The 21,423-nt window shown below is 47.3% G+C and overlaps 2 protein-coding genes across 2 annotated transcripts in view; one reads left to right on the top strand and one right to left on the bottom strand.

The window, feature by feature from the left end:
- Itpr2 (inositol 1,4,5-trisphosphate receptor type 2) overlaps nucleotides 1–21,423 on the bottom strand; it is a 391,594-nt gene that overhangs the window by 310,186 nt on the left and 59,985 nt on the right. The window contains 3 exon segments of the mRNA XM_038317812.2: nucleotides 3,265–3,423; nucleotides 6,446–6,532; nucleotides 7,410–7,525. Of these exon segments, the coding sequence (XP_038173740.1) occupies nucleotides 3,265–3,423; nucleotides 6,446–6,532; nucleotides 7,410–7,525 (362 nt within the window).
- Nucleotides 16,868–17,454, top strand: LOC119806211 (60S ribosomal protein L11-like). Its single transcript, XM_038317811.1, has one exon. The coding sequence runs from the start codon at nucleotides 16,882–16,884 to the stop codon at nucleotides 17,416–17,418; it is 537 nt and encodes a 178-aa protein (XP_038173739.1). The 5' UTR covers nucleotides 16,868–16,881; the 3' UTR covers nucleotides 17,419–17,454.

Genomic DNA, 21,423 nt, shown 5'->3' with positions numbered 1-21,423 from the left:
GACCTTCCAAACACTCAGATACAGAAAAGAACAATAAGTAAATCTTTTTTTTTAGATGGGGCTTAAGAGGAGCTAGGAAAAAAAACAAATGTCTATAAAAAATAGTCTGTAATCTTGGGGAACTCACATTACTAGATACATGTTAAACTATTCTCAGAGGAGTGAGGCTCAAGACCTGAACTGCTGACGCAGCCAGGCACTAAGAGACTGTCTATGGGATGCACAATCGGAGGGTGAGGCCCTTTTATTTTACATGTTACAATCCCAAAGCACTTCTGTTGGGTCTGGGTTGTGGCCATGTCACACACAAGCTGAGACGTCACTGTTGACAACGTCACCTGCAGCTGGCGGTCCCTGCGGCTGGCCGTCCCTGCGGCTGGCCGTCCCTGCGTCCCTGCGGCTGGCCGTCCCTGCGGCTGGCCATCCCTGCGTCCCTGCGGCTGGCAGTCCCTGCGGCTGGCGGTCCCTGCGGCTGGCCGTCCCTGCGTCCCTGCGGCTGGCCGTCCCTGCTTTGCAGCAGTACTTGGGACAGTAAAATGCACCTCACCAGGGACTCAGAAAGCCAATGTTCTAGCTCCACCTCTGCTACCAATGTCAGGCTCACCACTTTGCAAAATCGCAAAATCTGCTTGCCAGATAGAGTCCCTCGCTAAGCATCAGAATTTCCTCCTGACTGGAAAAAGAATCCCATCTCTTCGTGCTTCTGAATCTACGATCAGTGTAAAGGACCCTTGTCTTCTTAGGTCAAGACTGAAAATGAAAGAGTAACTGCTCACACAGAGAGAAGACACGTGGAAATGAAATATTGATGTTTTCTGCTCCTGGGGGTCGTCGGTGGGTTTTCTGGTAACTCGGCTGAGAGTGTGGGCACCTATGCACCCGTTTCCCCCAAAGCACGTATTCCTCCCTCGTGCACTGAGTGCTCCAGGCTGCCCTCCATCACTCTCCACTTGAACTTGAAGGACTTGTTGAATACACACACCCCAATCACTACTTCCCTCATTGCTAAATAGCAAACTGTAATTTTAAAATTCCTCTGAACACTGCAATTTCCTCTTCATATACTTATATAGAAATTCAGCCATGATTAAAACACTCAAAGAGACAGTATTTGCAACTGCCTTCAACAAACTCCACTAGGCTGAGGTTTCAGAACGCTGTCTATTCCTAGCCAAGAACAGGAGAGTCGTGTACAAGTCCGTGTGTGGCTGATGCAGGCTGTGGGCATGCCAGCCTTCCTCGGTAACCTTCACCACACACAAAGCCACACAGAGGTGAACGAACGCAGTGGCGGTTTCAGAAGAAGGTAGAAGGCTGTTGCAGCAGGGATTCGTGGAGTGCATCCAGATAAGAACAGCTTAAGGCATCGTGGGCGGCCACAAAGACAGGGGTCTGAGTGAAAGGCTTTGTTTTGTTTCAATTTTCTCCTGAAACCAATAGTCTGAAGCAGTTGGTTACATTCAACTCTCTCCTGATACTATCAAGCGACTTGCAAGTAGCAAGAAAAGGAAAAAGGAGGAATAGGCAGAGGGGACCATGGAATTCACAGCAACCCCAGAGCCGAGGCTGGTTTCATCGGGTCACCGTGTTCTTTCATAGTGTGAGCTGAGGATTTGTTTGATTTGATGTTTCGTTTTCATGGACCACCTATAGAGGGCAACATGGGAGTCGGGGGCTTGTGTACAGCAATACCAGAGAAGTGGGTGGTTCAGAAACTTCATTTCAGCCCTTGAATAATCGAGAGTTGATTGTAATTAACTACACGTTCAGAATAAGGATGCTCATGGCACACATCACTTAAGGTCTAAAGTAAAGGTGGGGACAGCACTGGGTTCCCAAGGAATCCAACGTGTCCCTCGTGCCGGGCATCTCAAGCCTTACCTAAGGAAGACATCACCAGAAAATCCATTAACCCAATTAAACCACAGTGCTCATGTCCTGTGGAATTGAATTACCACTTTAAAACTCATTGGAAAAGGAGATTCTCTATAAAAAGAAGACATTTCTAACACAAGAAATACTTCCAGCCACACTAAATCTGTAACCAAGGTACTGACTGTGGAAACTCTAGCGGACAATCACGTTTGCACCTCAGTCAGAATTCACATTCCCTCTCCCACACGGCAAGGGCTAACCACCTGGCACTAGGTAAGGACTTCTACTTACAAGCCTGCCTTTACTGAGCATCTTCCAAGTGCTAAGGGCTGAGGCAGGAGGACCAGCACAAGTGCAAGGCCAGTCTACCCTGCCCAGCAAGTGTGAGTCCGACAGGAATACAGTGAGATGCCATCTCAGTAAATAAATAAGATGAAACAATATGCCAGCCGGGCGGTGGTGGCGCAGGCCTTTAATCCCAGCACTCGGGAGGCAGAGGCAGGCAGATCTCTGTGAGTTCGAGACCAGCCTGGTCTACAAGAGCTAGTTCCAGGACAGGCTCCAAAGCCACAGAGAAACCCTGTCTCGAAAAACCAAAAAAAAAAAAAAAAATGCCAGTGGTTCTCAACCTGTGGGTCACGACCTCTTTGGGGTTTGAATGACCCTTTCACCGGGGCCACCTAAGACCATCCCACCAGAAAACACAGATGTTGACATTATGATTCATAACAGTGGCAAAATATAGTTATGAAACAGCAACAGGCATGGTTTTATGGTTGGGGTCACCATAACCTGAGGAGCTGTGTTAAAGGGTCACAGCATTTGGAGGTTGAGACCCACTGTTCAATGACAGCATCACGGTCTTTGGAATAGTCACTAACAGTGAGCAGCTGCCCCAGCCCCTCAGATGCTGCTCCTCTGTGTCAGCACTGTGAGGCGTTTGCTGAGGAGGTCCTGAATGGACCCCTATCACGGCTCTCGGGGTTCCCCAGTTCACTCACAAGGCTAGGTGCCGTGGTGCCCTCTTCCCTGCAAGCAAGCTCAACCTGAGTAAGCAGGAAGGTAACCTGCCTCTTTGAAAATACATCACACACTCTGGCTGGAGATGGCTCTCACTTGAGCTGAACCCTGTCCTGTGACTTCTGAGCATGGTGTATATTGTAAATAAATACATTTATCCTAGTAAAAAATGCTAATGCCAAATGTTAGAAAGTACAGTGACACATATGTGCTGAATTGCCATAATGCAACCCATTATTTCATAACTAACTTAAGTAATTCAGAGTTAGCTGGCTGAAGACTGTGTTTCCCCTCTCTGTGCTTCTGAGCTCTCTGAGAGTGGCATGAGCTGTCTGCGTCCCTCTTGTCTGAGTCCCCAGGCTCACGTACATTATCACCCTCGCTTCTCAGCTTCCAGAAGGGGTGGATGTAGAACCAGGACCCTTCATTCCCCGCAGCGTCCAGTGACACACGCATGGCGTTCTTCTCCAGCAAAGCGGGTAACCTCTTGTTGACAGTCAGGTACTTGTTGCTTTTTATATGGAGCAGCTGCAGGAGAAAGCTGTGTGTTAGAGCCTGTACCCATGGTCTCCTCGGGTAGCCATAGTCATAAATCCGCACACCAGCTCGTGCTGAAGACTGAACACGGGAATATTTTAAGGCTTAGACCCACTACCTTCCCAAGCTGCCTGCCTGTCTCCTCCTCGCCTCCACCCCAAGTTCTGCTTCAAGGGCGATGGTGACTGCCTAGAGAAGACATTCTAGGGAACACTAAAGATACCTCTGTCCCTGAGAAATAACAGACTAGCATCAGGCTTTCCACGAGAAAAAGGACCTGGAGGGCCCCAGAATCTCACCCATTTCCAATACTTGTACAGCCACACAAGCAGAATCTGCCAAAGAGCATCAAAGCCTGAGAGAAGGAATAGACCTACTCCACACCCTAAGCTCCTCTGCCCATCCACAGCAGGAGCTCTCTCTCTCTCTCTCTCTCTCTCTCTCTCTCTCTCTCTCTCTCTCTCTCTCTCTCTCTCTCTAGCGTCAAATGAGTCAGGAGACACTGACCCCACTTCTGAGACGCATGCAGGAGGACCATTGCCTCTCCCTTCTCCACAGATGCCGTGGGCAGTCCTCCCCAAACAAAACCTCACTGGGGAGAACCACGAAGACAAAGCGAACTTCCCACCTATTTCCAAAAGCATTCAAAAGAGAATGGACATTTTAGCGCTCACAAGATGAGGCAGAAGTTATTTCAAAGTAAAGTGGCAATTTTTTAATTGAGGAAAGAATCTTCTTTGTGGAAACCTCCAGGTCCCACCCTTGGTCCTGACTGTACTGCTAAAGGCACAGACACCCACGAGTCTGGGCGGCAGCTCAGCTGATCAAGTGCTGCCTTATAAGCATGGGGGCCTGAGTTCAAGTCCCAGGTTAAAGACTCAAGCGGGGTGAGGAGGCACACACTTGCAAGCCCAGCACTGGGAAGGCGTGTCCTGGACTCCCTGGCATCAGCCTAGCCAGGACATCCACAAGTCCAGGATGTGAGAGACTTAGTCCCCCAAAACAATGTGGGACCACTCCTAAGAACAACATCGGAGATGAGGCTCACATGCAAGCACACATACGTGCACACACACGCACGCACATGCTCACACATACACTCTATACACACCCATGAGCCTGCACACATGAGTGTGCATGCTCACATGCATGCACATACATGCATGCTCACCCATGCATGCTCACACACACTCACACACACACTTCACACACAGACACTCACACACCTGCACACGAACACACATGCACGCATGCACTTGTATACACACACACACCCTCAAGCTTGAGTGTGTACCTCCAGGGTCCATGGCAAAGCACTAAGATGAGCATTTGCACTTGAAGTAGTTGAGAAGGAGCTGAAGTAAGTGTCCTAAACTCAGTGAAGAGGCGTCTCTGGGAGACTACTTGGGGGGCCGCAGTCCCACCAGGCCAAAAGTCACTGCCTCCATCACTAGATGAGGTCACACATGCGAGAGGCTGGGGCCAATCCTGTCCTGTGGGGAACAGCTCTGCCGTGCCCTCTGGCACACTGCCACTGGTCAATGACAAAATACCAGGAGACATTCTTCTTTAAGGCAGCCTTATAAAGCCTCATTGTGGTGGTTACTGTAAGGAACCTGTGCAACCACTGTTTACCATTTTAAACAGCGTCCTCTTTATGTGCCCTCGAGAGAAACGCTTTCCTGGTCTCTCTTCTGGGAATGGCTGAGCTTCTAGACTCCAGATGGGTGCTATACTGTAGACTTCCACAACCAGGGATATGGTGAGCCCTTCCTATGGCCAAGCAGCAGCAGCAATGCCTTGGGCTGGGGTCAGCAGCAGCAGCCACAGCAGCAATGCCTTGAGGAGGGGTCAGCAGCAGTAGCAGCAATGCCTTGGGCTGGGGTTTACCAAACTTTCTCACCAAGCCTTCACCTCGTCCAGCTGCCCAGTATTTTCCCTTTGACCCAGCTGCCTCCCTTGATGACTGGGGCTTTATCTCCCCGTGCGCCGCGTTTCTTGGAAAAGGTCTCACATTCTTTTTGGAAAAAGGTGGGGCACTTACTAGCAAACAAACAACAAAAAAGCCTAAAAGACCCGGATGAAACAGGGGAAAGGAATGCAGCCGAGATAAATCGGAGTGTGCTCGCTGATGTGAAGACTGGAAGCCAAAGGAAGACTGCGTACACAGTCTGAAAACTTTCCTCCCACCCCAGGGAAAAGATATGGCTCCAACAGGGGGTTGAAGATTAGATAGTCATAGTTACAATCCGCTTATGATCCAGCCAAGCCATTTCCAATAAAAGACTTAGACTCCTTAGGATAGAATGTTTATTAAAACATTTAGCATATGTTCCTGGCTTAATATGGTTTATGCTGATTGTAATTCTAATCTTCTGCTTGATATCTATTCCTAGTGTATATTGTTTTGTATCGGGTTTGGAACTCTCTTACTTAAACAAAAGGGGAAGGTGCTGTGGGAGTTTCTTCTGCTCCTTCAGCCAATAGCCTTTAAGATACCAGCCCACTTGGGCATGGTCTTTTTCTGCTTTAAAAAGCAGCGGTAGCCCTGCTTGCTCTCTCTTGCTTCGGGCTCCGCTTCCAGCTGCTAGACTCTGGTCCTGGTCGCACAGAGGCCTGCTGTCTAGGATGGTGATCTGTAAGTTTTACTTTTACGAGCACCAGCCCACCCATCTAAAGGACTGTATTCCAGGTCTTACAAACCATCTTGCACAGTCTTGCCTTTGGTAACTCAGACCCATCTAGAGATCAGTTTTCTGTGCACCTGCACGGATAACCTATGTCTGGTGCTTGCGGGCTGGCACCATCGGGCCTGGCACCATCGGGCCTAGCACCAGATGCATTCAATACACACGTGTTAGGATGGATGTTCACAGAAAGCTTCATCCTAATTATCATCCCCACCAAAGGACAAACACGGTACCCCAAATGTTTCATACAGCTTGGCATGTGGGTAATTTGACAGGTCACCCCTAAAAACGCTTCCCTCTTTGAGGACAAAATGAAGACTTACTTGTATAACATTGCTGTATTTCACGATTTCTCCCAAAAGTTTCCTGTTCTCTGATTCATTCTGTTTTTGTTCCAGTTCCGCAGCATGCTGCAAGGGGGTGACCCAGTATTTAGTGTGGAGATATAGCAAGCAGAGAAGATGACTTACGAAGTATTCTCAAGTAACAAGAATAAATCAGACAGGCTGTGTTACTGGAGAGTTGGAAGGGCAGTGGGGGTGGGGAGTGAGACAAGGTTTCTCTGTGTGGCCCTGGCTGTCCTGGAACTCACTCTGTAACTAAGCTAGACCGGAACTCAGAGATCTGCCTGCTTCTGCCTCCCAAGTGCTGGGATTAAATGTATGCACCGCCATGCCCAGCAAGGAAGTTTTCTGTTATTGGGGGCACATTTGTAGTAGGCTCCCAGATCTGCCCCCACCCCAAGTGTGGCAACTTTACAGCCAAACCTGTCTTGGGCCATATGTTTCTACACTGAAAATGTCAGTAAAGTAGAAGGTTCTATGGAGCTAGGAACTTTTCTATGATGGGACTTGAAAGTGTTAGAAAAGCAGGTGAATTAAAATCTCAACGTATAGCTTTCAATTCTGAGAGTACATTGAACTTAAATGATACAAAACTTAGCACTAGCAAATTCACACTCAGTCAAAAAAATCTTTTATTTTCTCCACAGACTGATGAGGGGAGTACTTTATGGAGTAAACTATAATTAGATTTAACGGTAAGGGGTTTTTAATTCCTTTCAGCTCAGTGAGCAGTTTAGAATTAGCCTGGCACACCTTAAAAAATAACAGTGGGGACGTTTTGCCCACATGCCAGGAAATAAGTAGGTTCCTCTGCACCGCGCTCAGGTCTATCTGAAATCTCTGCCTGCTGGTGAGATCAACAAGCCGGGCGGGCAGCCGAGTGAGTGTCTGCTTGTTATTGCTGCTCTCAGGCCAGCCTCGGAGGAAGATGGCAGCCGCTTACCTGGAGCTTCTTCAGCAAGGCAGCCTCCGTGTGGTTTCCTTGCTTCGCCTGCTTGGCTTTCCAATATTGCTTCTGGGCAGAGTATCGATTCATAGGGCACACCTTGAAAAGGCAGTCTGAGAAACAAACAGAGCCATGTTACTAAGGCTACGGGCATTCTCTAGACACCCTCTGCAGGCCTAGTCTGTGGTTCTGGGATCCCTTAGCATCTGGGAGGTCATGTCACAGTCACCCCCGAATAGGTCTTAAATTACTCTATAACATCCTTTTCAAATACCTAGTTAGATTTCATTAAAATAGATGAGTCTTCATTAGGGTTTTACGAAACATTCTAGCTAGTGTGATTCATGAGGAAGTCAATCCAGTGATGATATAAGGCAATTCTTCCTATTCTGGTTGGCTTTGGATTTTTTTTTTTTTTTTTTTTTTTTTTTTTGGTTTTTCGAGACAGGGTTTCTCTGTAGCTTTGGAGCCTGTCCTGGAACTAGCTCTTGTAGACCAGGCTGGTCTCGAACTCACAGAGATCTGCCTGCCTCTGCCTCCCGAGTGCTGGGATTAAAGGCGTGCACCACTGCCTCCCGGCTGGCTTTGGATTTTTTGAGACAGGGTCTCATATGGCACAGGCTGAACTCCATCTTACTGGGTAGACAAGGATGATCATAGGCGACCCTGGTGGTGATATCTCAAGCATAATTCTCTCCCTGGTGGGAGAAGCGGGCTCAGAGTCCTCCATGTGCTAATGGTTTCCTAGGATTCTGAGGTGATCTCAACATGAAATACAGGTCAGCTCCCAAGGTCTACGGTGTCCTGGATGCTCCTCCTCTTTCAGTGATAAAATACTCTTCCTAGTGCTGTCTCATCAGCCACAGACAGGAGAAGGGAAGGATAGCTGCATGCTGCCCTGCTGGCTTCCTCCACTTATACGGTCCAGGATCACAGCCAGGAACCATGCTGCCTGCCTCATATAAGGTCAAACATACAAAGGCCAACACTCAAATAAGATAAAAAAAATTCTGGCAGGCATAGTGGCACAGGCCTTTAGTCACACACAGAAGTTGGGACACACAGGCAGGCAGATCTCTGTGAGTTCAAGGTCAGCCTGGTCTACCTAGTAAATTCCAGAACAGCCAGGGCTACAGAGTGAGTTACAGGACAGCCCGGGCTATGTGGTAAGACTAGCTCAAAAAGACATTAAAAAAAGAAAGACCTTTAATCCCAGCACTCGGGAGGCAGAGGCAGGCGGATCTCTGAGTTCGAGGCCAGCCTGGTCTACAAGAGCTAGTTCCAGGACAGGCTCTAGAAACTACAGGTAAACCCTGTCTCGAAAAACCAAAAAAGAAAAAAAAAGAAAGAAAGAAAGAAAGAAAGAAAGAAAGAAAGAAAGAAAGAAAAAAGAAACGAACGAACAAACTAAAAGAAAAATTTCCTTTAACAAAACTTACTTTGTTTTAATAAATGTGTTACTATTTAGAGTCAGTCTCACCTTTCAAGTATGTATCAAAAAACAAAATTCAGTAGAATCAAATATCCATTCAGCCGCATTCTCAGCTATCCTAACGGTATAAAATGACCAAGGGCTGTGGTGGCTGAGTAGGGATGCCCCAGGGCTCACAGATGTGAATGCTTGTCATGAGGGAATGGTGTGCTTGACAGGGTTAGGAGGTGTGGCCCTGTTGGAGAAGGGGGGGGGAGCTTTGGGGTTTCAAATGCTTAAGCCAGGCCCGGCGTCTCTCTTTCTCCGCCTGCTGCAGATGTAGAACTCTCGGTCACATCTCCAGCACCACGTCTGCCTGTGTGCTGCGCCACACTCCCCACCGTGAGGATAGTGGACTAAACCTCTGAAACCGTAAGCCAGTCCCAACAAAAGCTTTCTTTAGTAAGAGTTGCCGTGGTCACAGTGTCTGTTCACAGCAACAGAACGGTAAGACACGGAGAATGGCGCAGGAGACATGATGACCTTATAATTACATGCGTAGATTCTCTTTTCATGTGTTTATTTGGACACTTTGACCGCTGGAGAGCAACTCGTGGAAGCTGGCTCTCTCCCTCCACCACTGAACGCGCCAGGCCTCACAGGCAGCCTTCACCTACCAAGTCATCCCGCCCCACAGACTCTATCAACTGCCCTGTTCTCATATACAGAAAATCAACTCAGAATTTCTAACTTTATACTAACATGAAGCTGAGGAGATGGCTCAGTGGTTAAAAGACCCCCTGCTCTTCTAGAGGACCCCAGTTCGGTTCCCAGCACCTACACTGGACGACTCAGAACCAAACATCTGTAACTCCAATTCCAAGTGATTGGGTGCCCTTCTGGTTCCCACAGGTACTGCACTCATGTGTGCATGTACACACACACACACATACACACACACACACATACACACACACACATAGACACACACACACCACACACACACACATACACACACATACACACACACACACACCACATACACACACACACACACACACACACACACACACATACACACACACAAATCTAAATAAAAATAATTGTAAGGCCCTGTCTCAAAAAGTCAAATCAATCAATAGATAAATAAATAAATAAATAATTTTAAGAAATATGAATAAAAGTTTGTTCATTTGGTTCGGCAGTGCTAAGAATTGTACTCAGGGCCTTGCACGCACTATGCAAACACCAAGCTATAGATGCACTCACTAAGATTTACCACTGAGATAGAACCCTAGCCCGAGAATGCATAGTTTATATGCGGTAGAAAACAGACACCTTTAAAACGCTAACCCAGGTTGAAGACCATCGCAGCTGGATATGACTCAGATGTACCTGGCCCATGCCCGTGAAGACCAAAGGCTACAGTTGAGACATGTTGTCCTTGGCAGCATGTCCTACAAGGCTCAGAAATTATTTCCTACATATTAGCAACAACAAAGAGGGTTACACAAAGTTTTTGAAGCACAAATACTAAGGTTGCTCACAAGCAACCATGAAAGAAGGTCTGTGAGTTAATGCTGTAGATTATTTCAACAAATATGAGGCCGGTAACAAAACTACGTTGTTTTGGTTCAGCAAAAACACAAGTTGATGTTCAGGCAGAGCAGAGCCCTCTGACCCATGGCCGTCCTCATCAACGCATTCCCTTGTGAAAAAGGAAGCAACAGCTACAGATTCCTATCATCGTTCATCAGGAAGGGGTCTTTTGACACAAAAAATACTTTTGGGTAAATTCTGGGATGCCCCAATGCTATTCCTTTGAAATGGCATCTTTGGGTAGCTACGAAAATGTCTCTATAGACATTGAGGCCTGAGTACCTGGCTGAATGGGTTAGGAAACACCAAACACTCAACCGTGCTTACTGTAATCCCCAGCGGGAGTCCTGCCTCTCCCTCGGGTGTAGTGACTCAGACCCCACCCTCAGGAAGCTCACTGTGGCCTTGAAGTTTCCCGGGAGGGTCTCTGGAGAAGGTGCCTAAAGACTGCTCCTTGGGAATCTCCCACAGGTGACTAAATACTCAGGAGAATTGGGGGTGCAAGACAGTTTGGACTGACAGAACACAGGCCGGACACCTTCTGTGGAAAAGTTGTTACTGGGGGTGTGGTGCTTAAGTTTTCTCTCGCTGCCTCCTCTAGAGCGTGTTAGGGAATATATTGTAACCTTGAGCTGGTCAAATGTTTTGTCCAATTCTATTTTTACTGCCTAACAAAAGTGTAATAATGCCTGCCGACATCTAATTCCCAGCGGTACTGAGACGGACAGAAAGATAATCCGTGTGAAATCTCTGTGAACTTTAAAGCCTGTCATAAATGTGAGGCCGTATGATTAATGCTGCCTCCTTATGTCAGTCAGAGCCCCATGAAGACGCAGAGGTGACTAAGCCCTCAGCAAGCGGCAAAAAAGCAGCAATTTAGGTTCAACCTGAAAACACCCCGAGAGTGTGCAATTAACATCATGTCCACCCTTTCAGTGGAAGACGGCCCTGTGTGTGTTTGTATAAAGTTCTTGGTGTATCTGCAACACAGTGGCATCGAGCAGAGGAAACATTTGCGGCTGTCCTGTGGGTCAAACAGGCAGTTTCTGTCACAGTACCAGCATGAGTGGCACCTCAGGCAGGCCACCTTCTTCTCATTGGCAGAACTTGGGTGGTTCAGAGTCACCCAGACCTCGGCAGAGCTTCCCAAACCTTAGCATAGTTTACGTGCGGTAGAAAACAGACACACCTAATCCAAGCACTCAGGAGGCTGAGACAGAGAATGGCCACGAGTTTAAGGCCAACCTAGGCTACAGTGTGAGACCCTGCCTCAAAAAAAAAAAAAAAAACACTAAAGCTAGCTCCCCAAATTCCTGGATCTGTCCATTCTCTCAACTTGAAAGCGCCCCCCCCCCCATTCAGAAACTAGGCTCAGAGCCACTTTTTAACTGGACAGCAGCCTCCTCATCATTTCAAGGCTCAGTGAGTTAAATTTTTTTTAAAAAAGGGAAAATGAAAAGTTTGCATCATAGAATAATCATGAAAAGCACAAATAAATGGAAGTAATTTGAGTTTAATTCCTTTACAAATTTAACCTTCACCTAGGAGGCCAATAACCTGCAAGATCACAGCGTCTCGGGATGTGTCAGTAAGGCATGACAGGCTCACCAGTCACCACCTGGTCACCACCTGGTCACCCACCACCTGGTCACCACCTGGTCACCCTCCACCTGGTCACCACCACCTGGTCACCACCAGGTCAGAGAAACCACAGCTCAACATCAGGATTCCTTTTCTATCCACCTTGGAACAGTGGTTCTCAGCCTCAGCAATCCTACAGATCAGGTATTAATATTACAATTCATAACAGTAGCAAATTACAGCTCTGAAGTAGCAATGAAAATAAGCTTATGGCCAGGGTCACCACAACACAAGGAACTGTATTAAAGGGTCACAGCATTAGGAAGGTTGAGAGCCAAGGTTGAGCTTTAGGAGGAAATAAACCCACCAGACACAATCACTTCAGCTGCATTTCAAACCTGTGTGGAGGGAAGACCCTTGAAACCTCTTCATGGTGTGTAGCAGAAACTCCACACTGGACGATACCAAGCCCCAGAACTAAACACACACACTCACGCACATGCAGGCACACACGCACGCATGCACACTTGAAGCCCTGTAAATCCAGCAGGAAACCAACCAACACCTCCATTTCCTGCAGCCACCTACTCAAGTCTGCAGTGTTTTGCTTTGTACCCCTAAAATATTTGCCCCTGAGGCTGTCTCTGTCCCCCGGAAACCACCCTCAGCACTCCTGTCAAGCCCAGCGTGTAAACCTCAGGGAGTCTTGCCACGGGTGGAGGGGAGGCATGCTTTCTCACACGCCTCCTTCTTAAAGATGCCTTAAGGCTTCAGTGAAGTAGTGCATGTTAACCCGTCAGCAAGGCTGTCTTTCACCAGGTCGGACAGCCACCTAATACTCTCCCATGCTGTCTTGCAGGATGACCTCACGCTGACTAGGGAACCTGGCAGCTGAGACTTCACTCCCAGCACAGGGAGGAAGGTATGAACGACGAGGTCTGGGAATGTTCTTCTCCTCTTCAGAAGGGATGCAGCCAAGGCCAGTGGTCTTCCCCGTGACAAACGAAGTTGTTAGAGCAACTTCGGGAAGGAGACAGGAAGGCAAGAGGCCAGTCCGCAACAGTGACTCATTTCAGAGCTGGCCATGGGATGGTTAGAGCTGGTCGTGGGATGGTCAGAGCTGGTCGTGGGGCAGTGCTGTGGGACAATAGTCTTTTATCCTGTCGCTTGTATTATTTTTAATAAAACACTGATTGGCCAGTAGCCAGGCAGGAAGTATAGGCGGGGTGACCAGGCAGGATGCAGAGGCGGAGCAATGAGAATTGTGGGAAGAGGGAAGTTTCAGCCTCCAATTGTTACCCAGCCGCAGAGGAAGCAAGATAGCAAGATGTCACGGCCTAGATGAAAATGGTACCGGGCCACATGGCTAACATAAACAAGAATAATGGGGTAATACAAGTTATAAGAGTTAATAAGAAGCCTGAGCTAATGGGCCAATCAGTTTATAATTAGTGTAGACCTCTGTGTGATTTCTTTGGGACTGAATGACTGCAGAACCGGGTGGGACAGAAACCTCTGTCAACAGGACAATCTGCCACAGAGCTGTAACTCGGCTTTTACGTCAGCCTAAGAAACTCATTTTAGAATGCACTGTCTATCTCAAACTCTCAAAGGTGAGTAGTTATCAGAGAGAATAGGTTCGAGTGTGGAACCAAACCTCTCCCTTGGCCCTGCCTAGAGAGGAAACACTGAAGGTCCTCAGAACACATCTTGGGCCAGCACCCGTGAAAACAGCAGTCTCCTTCCTCCAGCCGAGCTCCAGGCTTGCAACGTTGACGGGTTAAGCCTCCAAGGGGACTCAGATAAAATCCAAGTCCTGTTCTCTGAGATAAAGGAGCAAAAACTCAGAGCTTGGCTTGTCAAGGTTCTTCCTGATAAGCCTCTCGATTAGAGAGAGCACATTACACGTGCTCAGACAAGATCAACCACACACAGAACATTTGAGTACCCTGGCAAACGACTGCTTGTGTTAGGCCCTTCCGTTACTGTGACAGAACACCTGAGATAAACACGCTAAGAACGAGCGCAAGTCCTGCTGCCTTTGGATCTGTGGCACCGCCATGAATCACGGTGGGAATGTGTGATGGAGGAACCCCTTACCTCACAGAAGGCAAGCAAAGAGGGGGCAGGAAGGGGTGGGGGCAACAGCTGCCCTTCCATGGCAGACCAATTGCCTAACTTCTTTGCTAGGCCCCACCACAGACTTCTCTCCTTCACGACAGAGCCACGCACTGGGGACCAAGCATTCTATACACAGGTCTTAGGGGGCATCCAAGATCCAAACTATAGCACTGACCTTGGCAGTAAAGACATTATTGTCACATTTGTTCCCTCGAAATGGCTATCAGCAAACACTGTGTAAACTGTAAAGAGTCTTACCAACAGGCAACAAAAGGCCTTTCCTCCTCATTCTTGAGAGTTAGCTGGGGTCACAGAAATGAAAACACAGTTCTCAAGCCCACAAAGTGGCTAAGGAGTTGACCTGGAATTTGAACCAGGAATTTGCCTCCAAACCCGATTTAATATGCAGCTATGAGTCAGAGCAATTACTCACATGCTTTTTCATGTTGAGGCAAATTGTCTCATGTTAAACGTTGTTCTTAATTCTACCTGTGCATCTTGAGGTCATTCAGAACCAGTAGAAACCAGCTTCCACCACAAACCTTGTATCCCCAAACAGAATCCTTCTGAGTTCCGTACTTCAACGTTCATGTATGCACAGCAAGGTCCAGGTCTGTTGTCACCACGTTAGGTGTGACTGTTCAATTAACAGCAGATTCTTAATGTGCCCAACAAGGACCGACCGTGGAAAAACACTGGCCGGCTTCTCCTCCATCCTCCTAAAACCGTCTGACACCAACAACTTTCAGATAAAAACTGTGGGATAGATTCACATTTATGCACACGTGTGTGCCACAGTTATGGCGCATCAAAAGAAACTGAGGAGTGTTTCTAGGGGAGTTTGTTAATGTATTTATACTAAAAGAAATGCAAACGCATCAATGAGAATGTTGAAAATCTTATTCTTCTTGAGATTAATTTCCTGCTCAAATGTTAATGGATAAAATTCTCAGAAGCGAAGCTTCATTCAGATCAGAACAGAAACAATGTAAACATATTATAGATAATTTGCATTCCAGTTAAGGTTTGGATTCCAACATTCAACAGACCATGTCAGTGGACAAGCAGCGTTTGCGCTCAGGAAAAACATGTGATGGATAATTGTTTCAGTTAGCTTTCCCACTCTAGGGATGTCATGATCACAATGACGACTTAAGGAATGTGTAATGGATGAATTGATTTCAGGAATCAAATTTCACTAAACAAATATAAAAGATAAAAGAGAACAGAAAGGAAACTGAATTTATATACATACATCTGTATACGATACTCATATAAGTGTGTGTGCATGTGTATGTGTGTGTGTGTGTGCGCGCGCCATCTATGGCAAAAATCAACCCATTCAATCTTAACTAGCCCCCTTTGAACGGGACAGAAAAGATCTGAAGCAGGAAGAATGGGGGAAGTAGGGAGGGGTGTACTCACTCTTTTGAGAATAAATGTATGAGCTGGAATGTGTACACTCATGCATGTGCACTGGGTGTCAGCACAAAACATGTTTATTTCTGAAAGTTGCAATAAAGCATTCAGTGGGACCCGAGAGATTGCTCGGCGGTTATGAGTGATTGCTACTCTTGCAGACGACCTACGTTCAGCTCCCAGCATCCACATAACAGCCCACAACCATGTGTAATTCCAGTTCTAGAAGATTTGATGCCCGCTTCTGACCTCTGTGGGCACTGTGCACACACAGTACACATACAAACTTGCAGACACTCATACGCATAAAGATGTAAGTGAATACACCTTTAAAGTGTCTCCCCACCCCCGTTCGGCCTGCCCTTTCCCACAGCAGCGTCCCTCAGCGCTGCCTCTGTCCGTCAGCACGTCTGCGTCTGCCTGTGAGTCTGCACTTAGCAGCGTGCAGACAGTCAAACCTTTCTGTAAACGGAATCCACGCAGCTTCCTTAGGAGCAGTCAGCAGGCAGCCGTCCTGGCTCTTCTACGATGTTTTAGAGCTGGACGGTGGAACTAGCTAAGAATCTCTGCTCTTATTTTACCTCCAAAGTCTGCCCCCCAGGACGGGAAGAGGGTGGGGACTGAGGACCCCAGGAGGCTCCCATTAGGCCACCCATGATGAGAGAGACAGGCAGTGGAGTTGCTTGTCAAGGTTTCTGACACACAAAAATCTAGACTTTCAAGTCCTCTCACCAATAGTCAAACCTTATACAAACGCAAAAGCCACAGTCAGAACAAAACCCAAGCTCTCAGGAGCATCACAGAGGGCACAGAGGGCAGATACGAATCACTAGCTTTTAAATCCAAACCTCAGTAATTAAAGGGACTCTGTGGTTGGCTTATCCAGGGTACTAGCACTCTTGTGGGAAGCTTGGCCAGGCTCACGGGTGGTGAGACCTTCGGGGTGGAGTTTAGTGGGAGGCAATTGGGTCATTGGGAATGCTTCCTCAAAGGGAAATTCAGAAAGTTCTTGTGGAACCTTGTTCAGTTCCTGGGCAATGGATGTTACAGAAGAACAAGAGCACCTCCCTATCCTCAACTCCCTGTGGTGCTAGATTCTCTCATCACCATGACACGGCGGAGCAAAAGGACTCTTCATCACAACCAGGCATATGTCGGTGCCATGTCTTTAGACCTCAGAGAGCGGGAGCTAAGTCTCTCTTCTTTACAAGTTTGCAGCCTGGGCTACTTTATCATAACAACAGAAGTTTGATACAGTGATCATATAGCCCTGCATGTTCAAGACCTCACTGACTGAAGCTTAAGAAATTACTGATTTTGCTCTTCCTGCCTGCCATCATGTCGCAAGATCAAGGTGAAAAGGAGAACCCCATGCGAGAACTTCGCATCCGCAAGCTCTGCCTCAATATCTGTGTTGGGGAGAGCGGGGACAGACTGACCCGGGCAGCCAAGGTGCTGGAGCAGCTCACAGGCCAGACACCTGTCTTTTCCAAAGCTAGGTACACCGTCAGGTCCTTTGGCATCAGGAGAAATGAAAAGATTGCTGTTCACTGTACTGTCCGCGAAGCCAAGGCAGAAGAAATTCTGGAGAAAAGCCTGAAGGTGCGAGAGTATGAGTTGCGGAAAAATAACTTCTCGGATACTGGGAACTTCGGCTTTGGGATTCAAGAACACATTGATCTGGGCATCAAATATGACCCAAGCATTGGGATCTACGGCCTGGACTTCTATGTGGTGCTGGGCAGGCCAGGTTTCAGCATCGCAGACAAGAAGCGCAAGACAGGCTGCATTGGGGCCAAACACAGAATCAGCAAAGAGGAAGCCATGCGCTGGTTCCAGCATAAGTATGATGGAATCATCCTTCCTGGCAAATAAATTTTATCCAAAAGGCCAATAAAATTTTTCTCAGAAAAAAAAAAGAAATTACTGATTTATTCCAGCTGCCCACACCTGATGGTAAATGATGCCCATGTTCCTTCTCAGGTGACCAAGTTTAAATTATATTATACAGACATCACAATAATTCATGGACACAATACAGTAGTTGCTGAAAAGCCGAGGCCACCATTTGGGGCTGGTTGACAAATGAATGGGACCTCACGGAAAGAAAAGAACACCATTGAGGGAGCCACATTGTAAGTGGCTTTCTAACAAAGGAGCCTGTACCTAGTGCTGCAGGCATCGGAACACACGCACAATAGCCATGCTAGCTGAAGAACATCAGTGAGAACAGAAAATGTTGCATTACAGAAAGTGGAGAGGCATATAATGAACGGCCACCAGGTTAAAGCAGAGAGAGGCTGAGAATTTATTTCCCTGTATCTTATGATCTGGGATCAAAGCAAAACTTAGTTCAGTGCAAAGGAAACTTGCCAACAACTGGGGAAAAGCAGAAATTGAATTACTCACAGGCAGGTAAACTTTTATTCCTCATGCTGAGGCAAGGATGGGGAAACGGGATCCTGTGTTGGGAAAAGGTTTAAACAATTCCTCCTGGTTGTCAGAGGACGGAGTTCACGCCTGCATCCACAGAGTCCAGGCCACTCACCTGCCTCTGCTGTAGTCACTAAACCATTGCTTGCTTTGACTTTGGCATTCTGGAACCAGGAAGCACCAGCCCTGACTTTCTCCCCCGTGTGTTTCCTGCCACCGAGTATGCGTGGGTATGAAGTTAAAGCGTTCACAGTTCGGGCAATGTCAATACTCACTATTATTAGTCCAACCTGCCGTGTAGATGAGCAAATACAGTTGTGTTTGTGTCCTGGGGTTTCTAAAGCAGGATGCTGTGAGATTGTGCACCACACACATAAAATAAGGAAAGCCAAGAAGCATTTTAAAAGATGTTTAAAACATGTTTAAAAGATTAAAAAAAAACACCAAGGCTACACTGAGAAACATGTCTCAAAGAAAAAAAAGATTTTAAAACAATCAGAAGATACAGAGAGATAGCTCAATGGTTAAAAGTGTTTTTGCTCTTCCAGAGGGCCCACGGGCAGTTCCCAGTGCCCCATCAGGTGGCTCACAGGTGTCTGGAACACCAGTTCCTTGGCACCCAACACTTCTGACCTCCATCCGTTCCTGCACTCCCATGCACATCCCCACATGCAGACATACACATCTATAAATAATTAAAAATAATAGTAACAGGTATCAAAAAATAAAGAAGCTTCTCATGGATGGCAAGATGGCTTGTCAGGTAAAGGCACTTGCCTCCAGGCTCGATGGCCTGGGTTAGACCCCTGAGCCTACCTGGTAGAGAGGAAGAACCACCTCCCACAAGCTGTCTTCTGACCTTCATGCTGGGACATATATACACCCTTTCAATGCACACACACGCACACACGCACACACACACACACACAAATGCAGTAAGAAATCTTGAGATATTCCGCACTCCTGGTCATTAGAGAAGTGTGGCTGAAACCACAACAGAACAGCAATGGCTAAAATTAAAATGAATGACAGCTTTGGAGGGTCAGGAGTGCTCTGACCACCCCACCCCCACCCCGCACCCAGCAGCTTCTACAGGCTCTGTATGCAAATGTTAAACAGCTTAGTCATAATAGCTGAAAAAGAAAAAAATGACCCAAATTTTAAATACCATATAGTGGTATACCCATACAATGGAATAGGATTCAACCAAAACACAAGCAAATCATAACACATCCAAGACCCTGGAGGAGCCCCCAGGCTAACAAAGATCTTATAACAAAAATGTCATACTCAACAAAAGAAGCCAGACACAAAGACAGCGTACAATATGAAACCCTCAAAATGAAAGTAACTAACTGCCCCTCCTCCACACCCAGCAGCTTCTTGACTAACCGCCAGGTGCTAAACCCAATAAAAATCGTTGCATAGATTATTTAATCCATGGAAATGTCTTCTCAGCTATCAATGCTGCTGTCATTTTACGGGTCACAAAATCCAGTGTAAAGATTAGAATCTGCTCCAGAGCGCGGAAGTGGGTTCACCAGCCGTGTCTCTGTGTGCTAAAGACGGAACGAATGCAACCAGCTGTTGTGTGTGTTGGAGGGGACCAGATGGGATGTATGGGGATGTAAAGGAGGGGTGGGCACAAGGACAGACTACACAGGGTACCAAGGGCTCCGCACGACGAAGAGTGTGTGCGGTGCTCACTGCTCCGCTGTAGCCACCAATACTCCTTGGAGTAAAACCTTAAAATGAGTGAATAGGAAATAAATTACTGTTTAATTTTTAAAAATTTTTGGTGTGTCTATTTTATTCTTTATTTTACATCCAAACCACAGTTTCCCTGCCCTCCTCTCCTCAATTCCCTCCCCCATCTTTCCTTCCATCCCCCACCTCCAATCAACTCCTTCTCCATCTCCATTCAGAAGAGGTCAGGCCTCCTGCGGAGTCAACAAAATATGGCATATCAAGTTGAGGCAGGACCAAGCTCCTCCCCCTGGCATCAAGCTGAGCAAGGCATCCCACCACAGGAAATGGGTTCCAAAGAGCTACCTCATGTGCCAAAGACGGTCCTGGTTCCACTGCTAGGGGCCCCACAAAAGACCAAACTACACAACTGTCACCCACATGCAGAGGGCCTGCGTTGGCCCTATGTCAACTCCCTAGCTCTTGGTCAGGAGACTGTGAGCTCCCGATGAGCTTGGGTCAGCTGTCTCTGTGGGTTTCCCATCATGGTCTTGATGGCTCCTTGTTCATATAATCCCTCCCCTATACTCCTTCCCACAATCCCCACGCTCCCAGTTTACTCAGGAGATCTTGTCTTTTTCTACTTCTCATAAAGATTAGATAATTTTTTTAAAAGAAATTTAATGGCTGTATTTGTACCTGGCCCTCAGGTGCCTGCTCTCCATGGATCAGTGGCTTCTCATAAAGGCTGTTAAGACAGAAGCCGTGCTTCGCTTCAGAAGGCTTTCCTAGGATGTTTTGTTTGTGGTTGCCTGGTAGGCAGGCTGGGAACACTGGGGCAGCTGCCTGATGCCTCATCGTTTCTAGAGACTTCCCTGTCCAGGGTAGCTTTCCAAAGTATTTGATGATCAGCTGATAAGACACTCCCTTAGAGCAGCAGGCAAATCTGGCTAAGCTTCCTGAGATAAACTTTCCTAAACACGGCGTGAAGTAAACTTGAAGCTGGGGCCACCATGTAGCTCTAATTTGCGGGGAGAAGAGCCTGGAATATCTTGCATTCTTGGTTCCTTCCTCTAGCTGAGACAAACACCAGGACCAAAAGCAACTGAGGGAGGAAAAGGGTTTACTCCAGCCCATGGTCACAGTCCAGCACGACAGGTGCCAGGGGAGGTATTTAAGCAGGGTGAGGAAATGATGCTTAGCTGGCTTCCTTCTAGAGCCCAGGACCGCCTGCCCAGGGAATGGTGCTACCCACAGTGGACTGGGTCCTCTGACATCAGTCGACAATCAGGACAACCCCTACAGATGTGTCCACAGGCCAACCTGGTCTGGATTGAAATTCCTGTCCAGGTGACTCGAGGCTGTGTTGGGGTGACAGCTAAAATTGGCTCTACTGGGCTTTATTTTTACAATAGTAATGTTTACTTAAAAACGTATTCATTATTGTTGGGGCATGGTGCCCATGTGGAGGTCAGAGGATGATTCTGTGGAGCCAGTTCTCTCCTTCCGCCTTTATGCGGGTCCAGGGATTGAACTCGGGTGAGCAGGCTTTCGCAGCAAGCGTCTTTACCCGCTGAGCCATCTTGCCTGCGTCTAATCGTGTTAAGCATCATATTACACAAAATTAGTCACGTTCAGAAATGCAAATAAGTGCTTTGTCATGCTTGTGGATCCTGGATTCTACACAGAATCATAATAGGAGGTGTGCGGACCTGACATGAAAACAGTAGGCATACGGGGAAGGAGAGGGACCAGAGGGAG

The sequence above is a fragment of the Arvicola amphibius genome, chromosome 2 (genome assembly GCF_903992535.2).
Source record: "Arvicola amphibius chromosome 2, mArvAmp1.2, whole genome shotgun sequence".
Classification (NCBI taxonomy): Eukaryota; Metazoa; Chordata; class Mammalia; order Rodentia; family Cricetidae; genus Arvicola; species Arvicola amphibius.
This window is presented reverse-complemented; position numbering and strand designations above follow the sequence as displayed.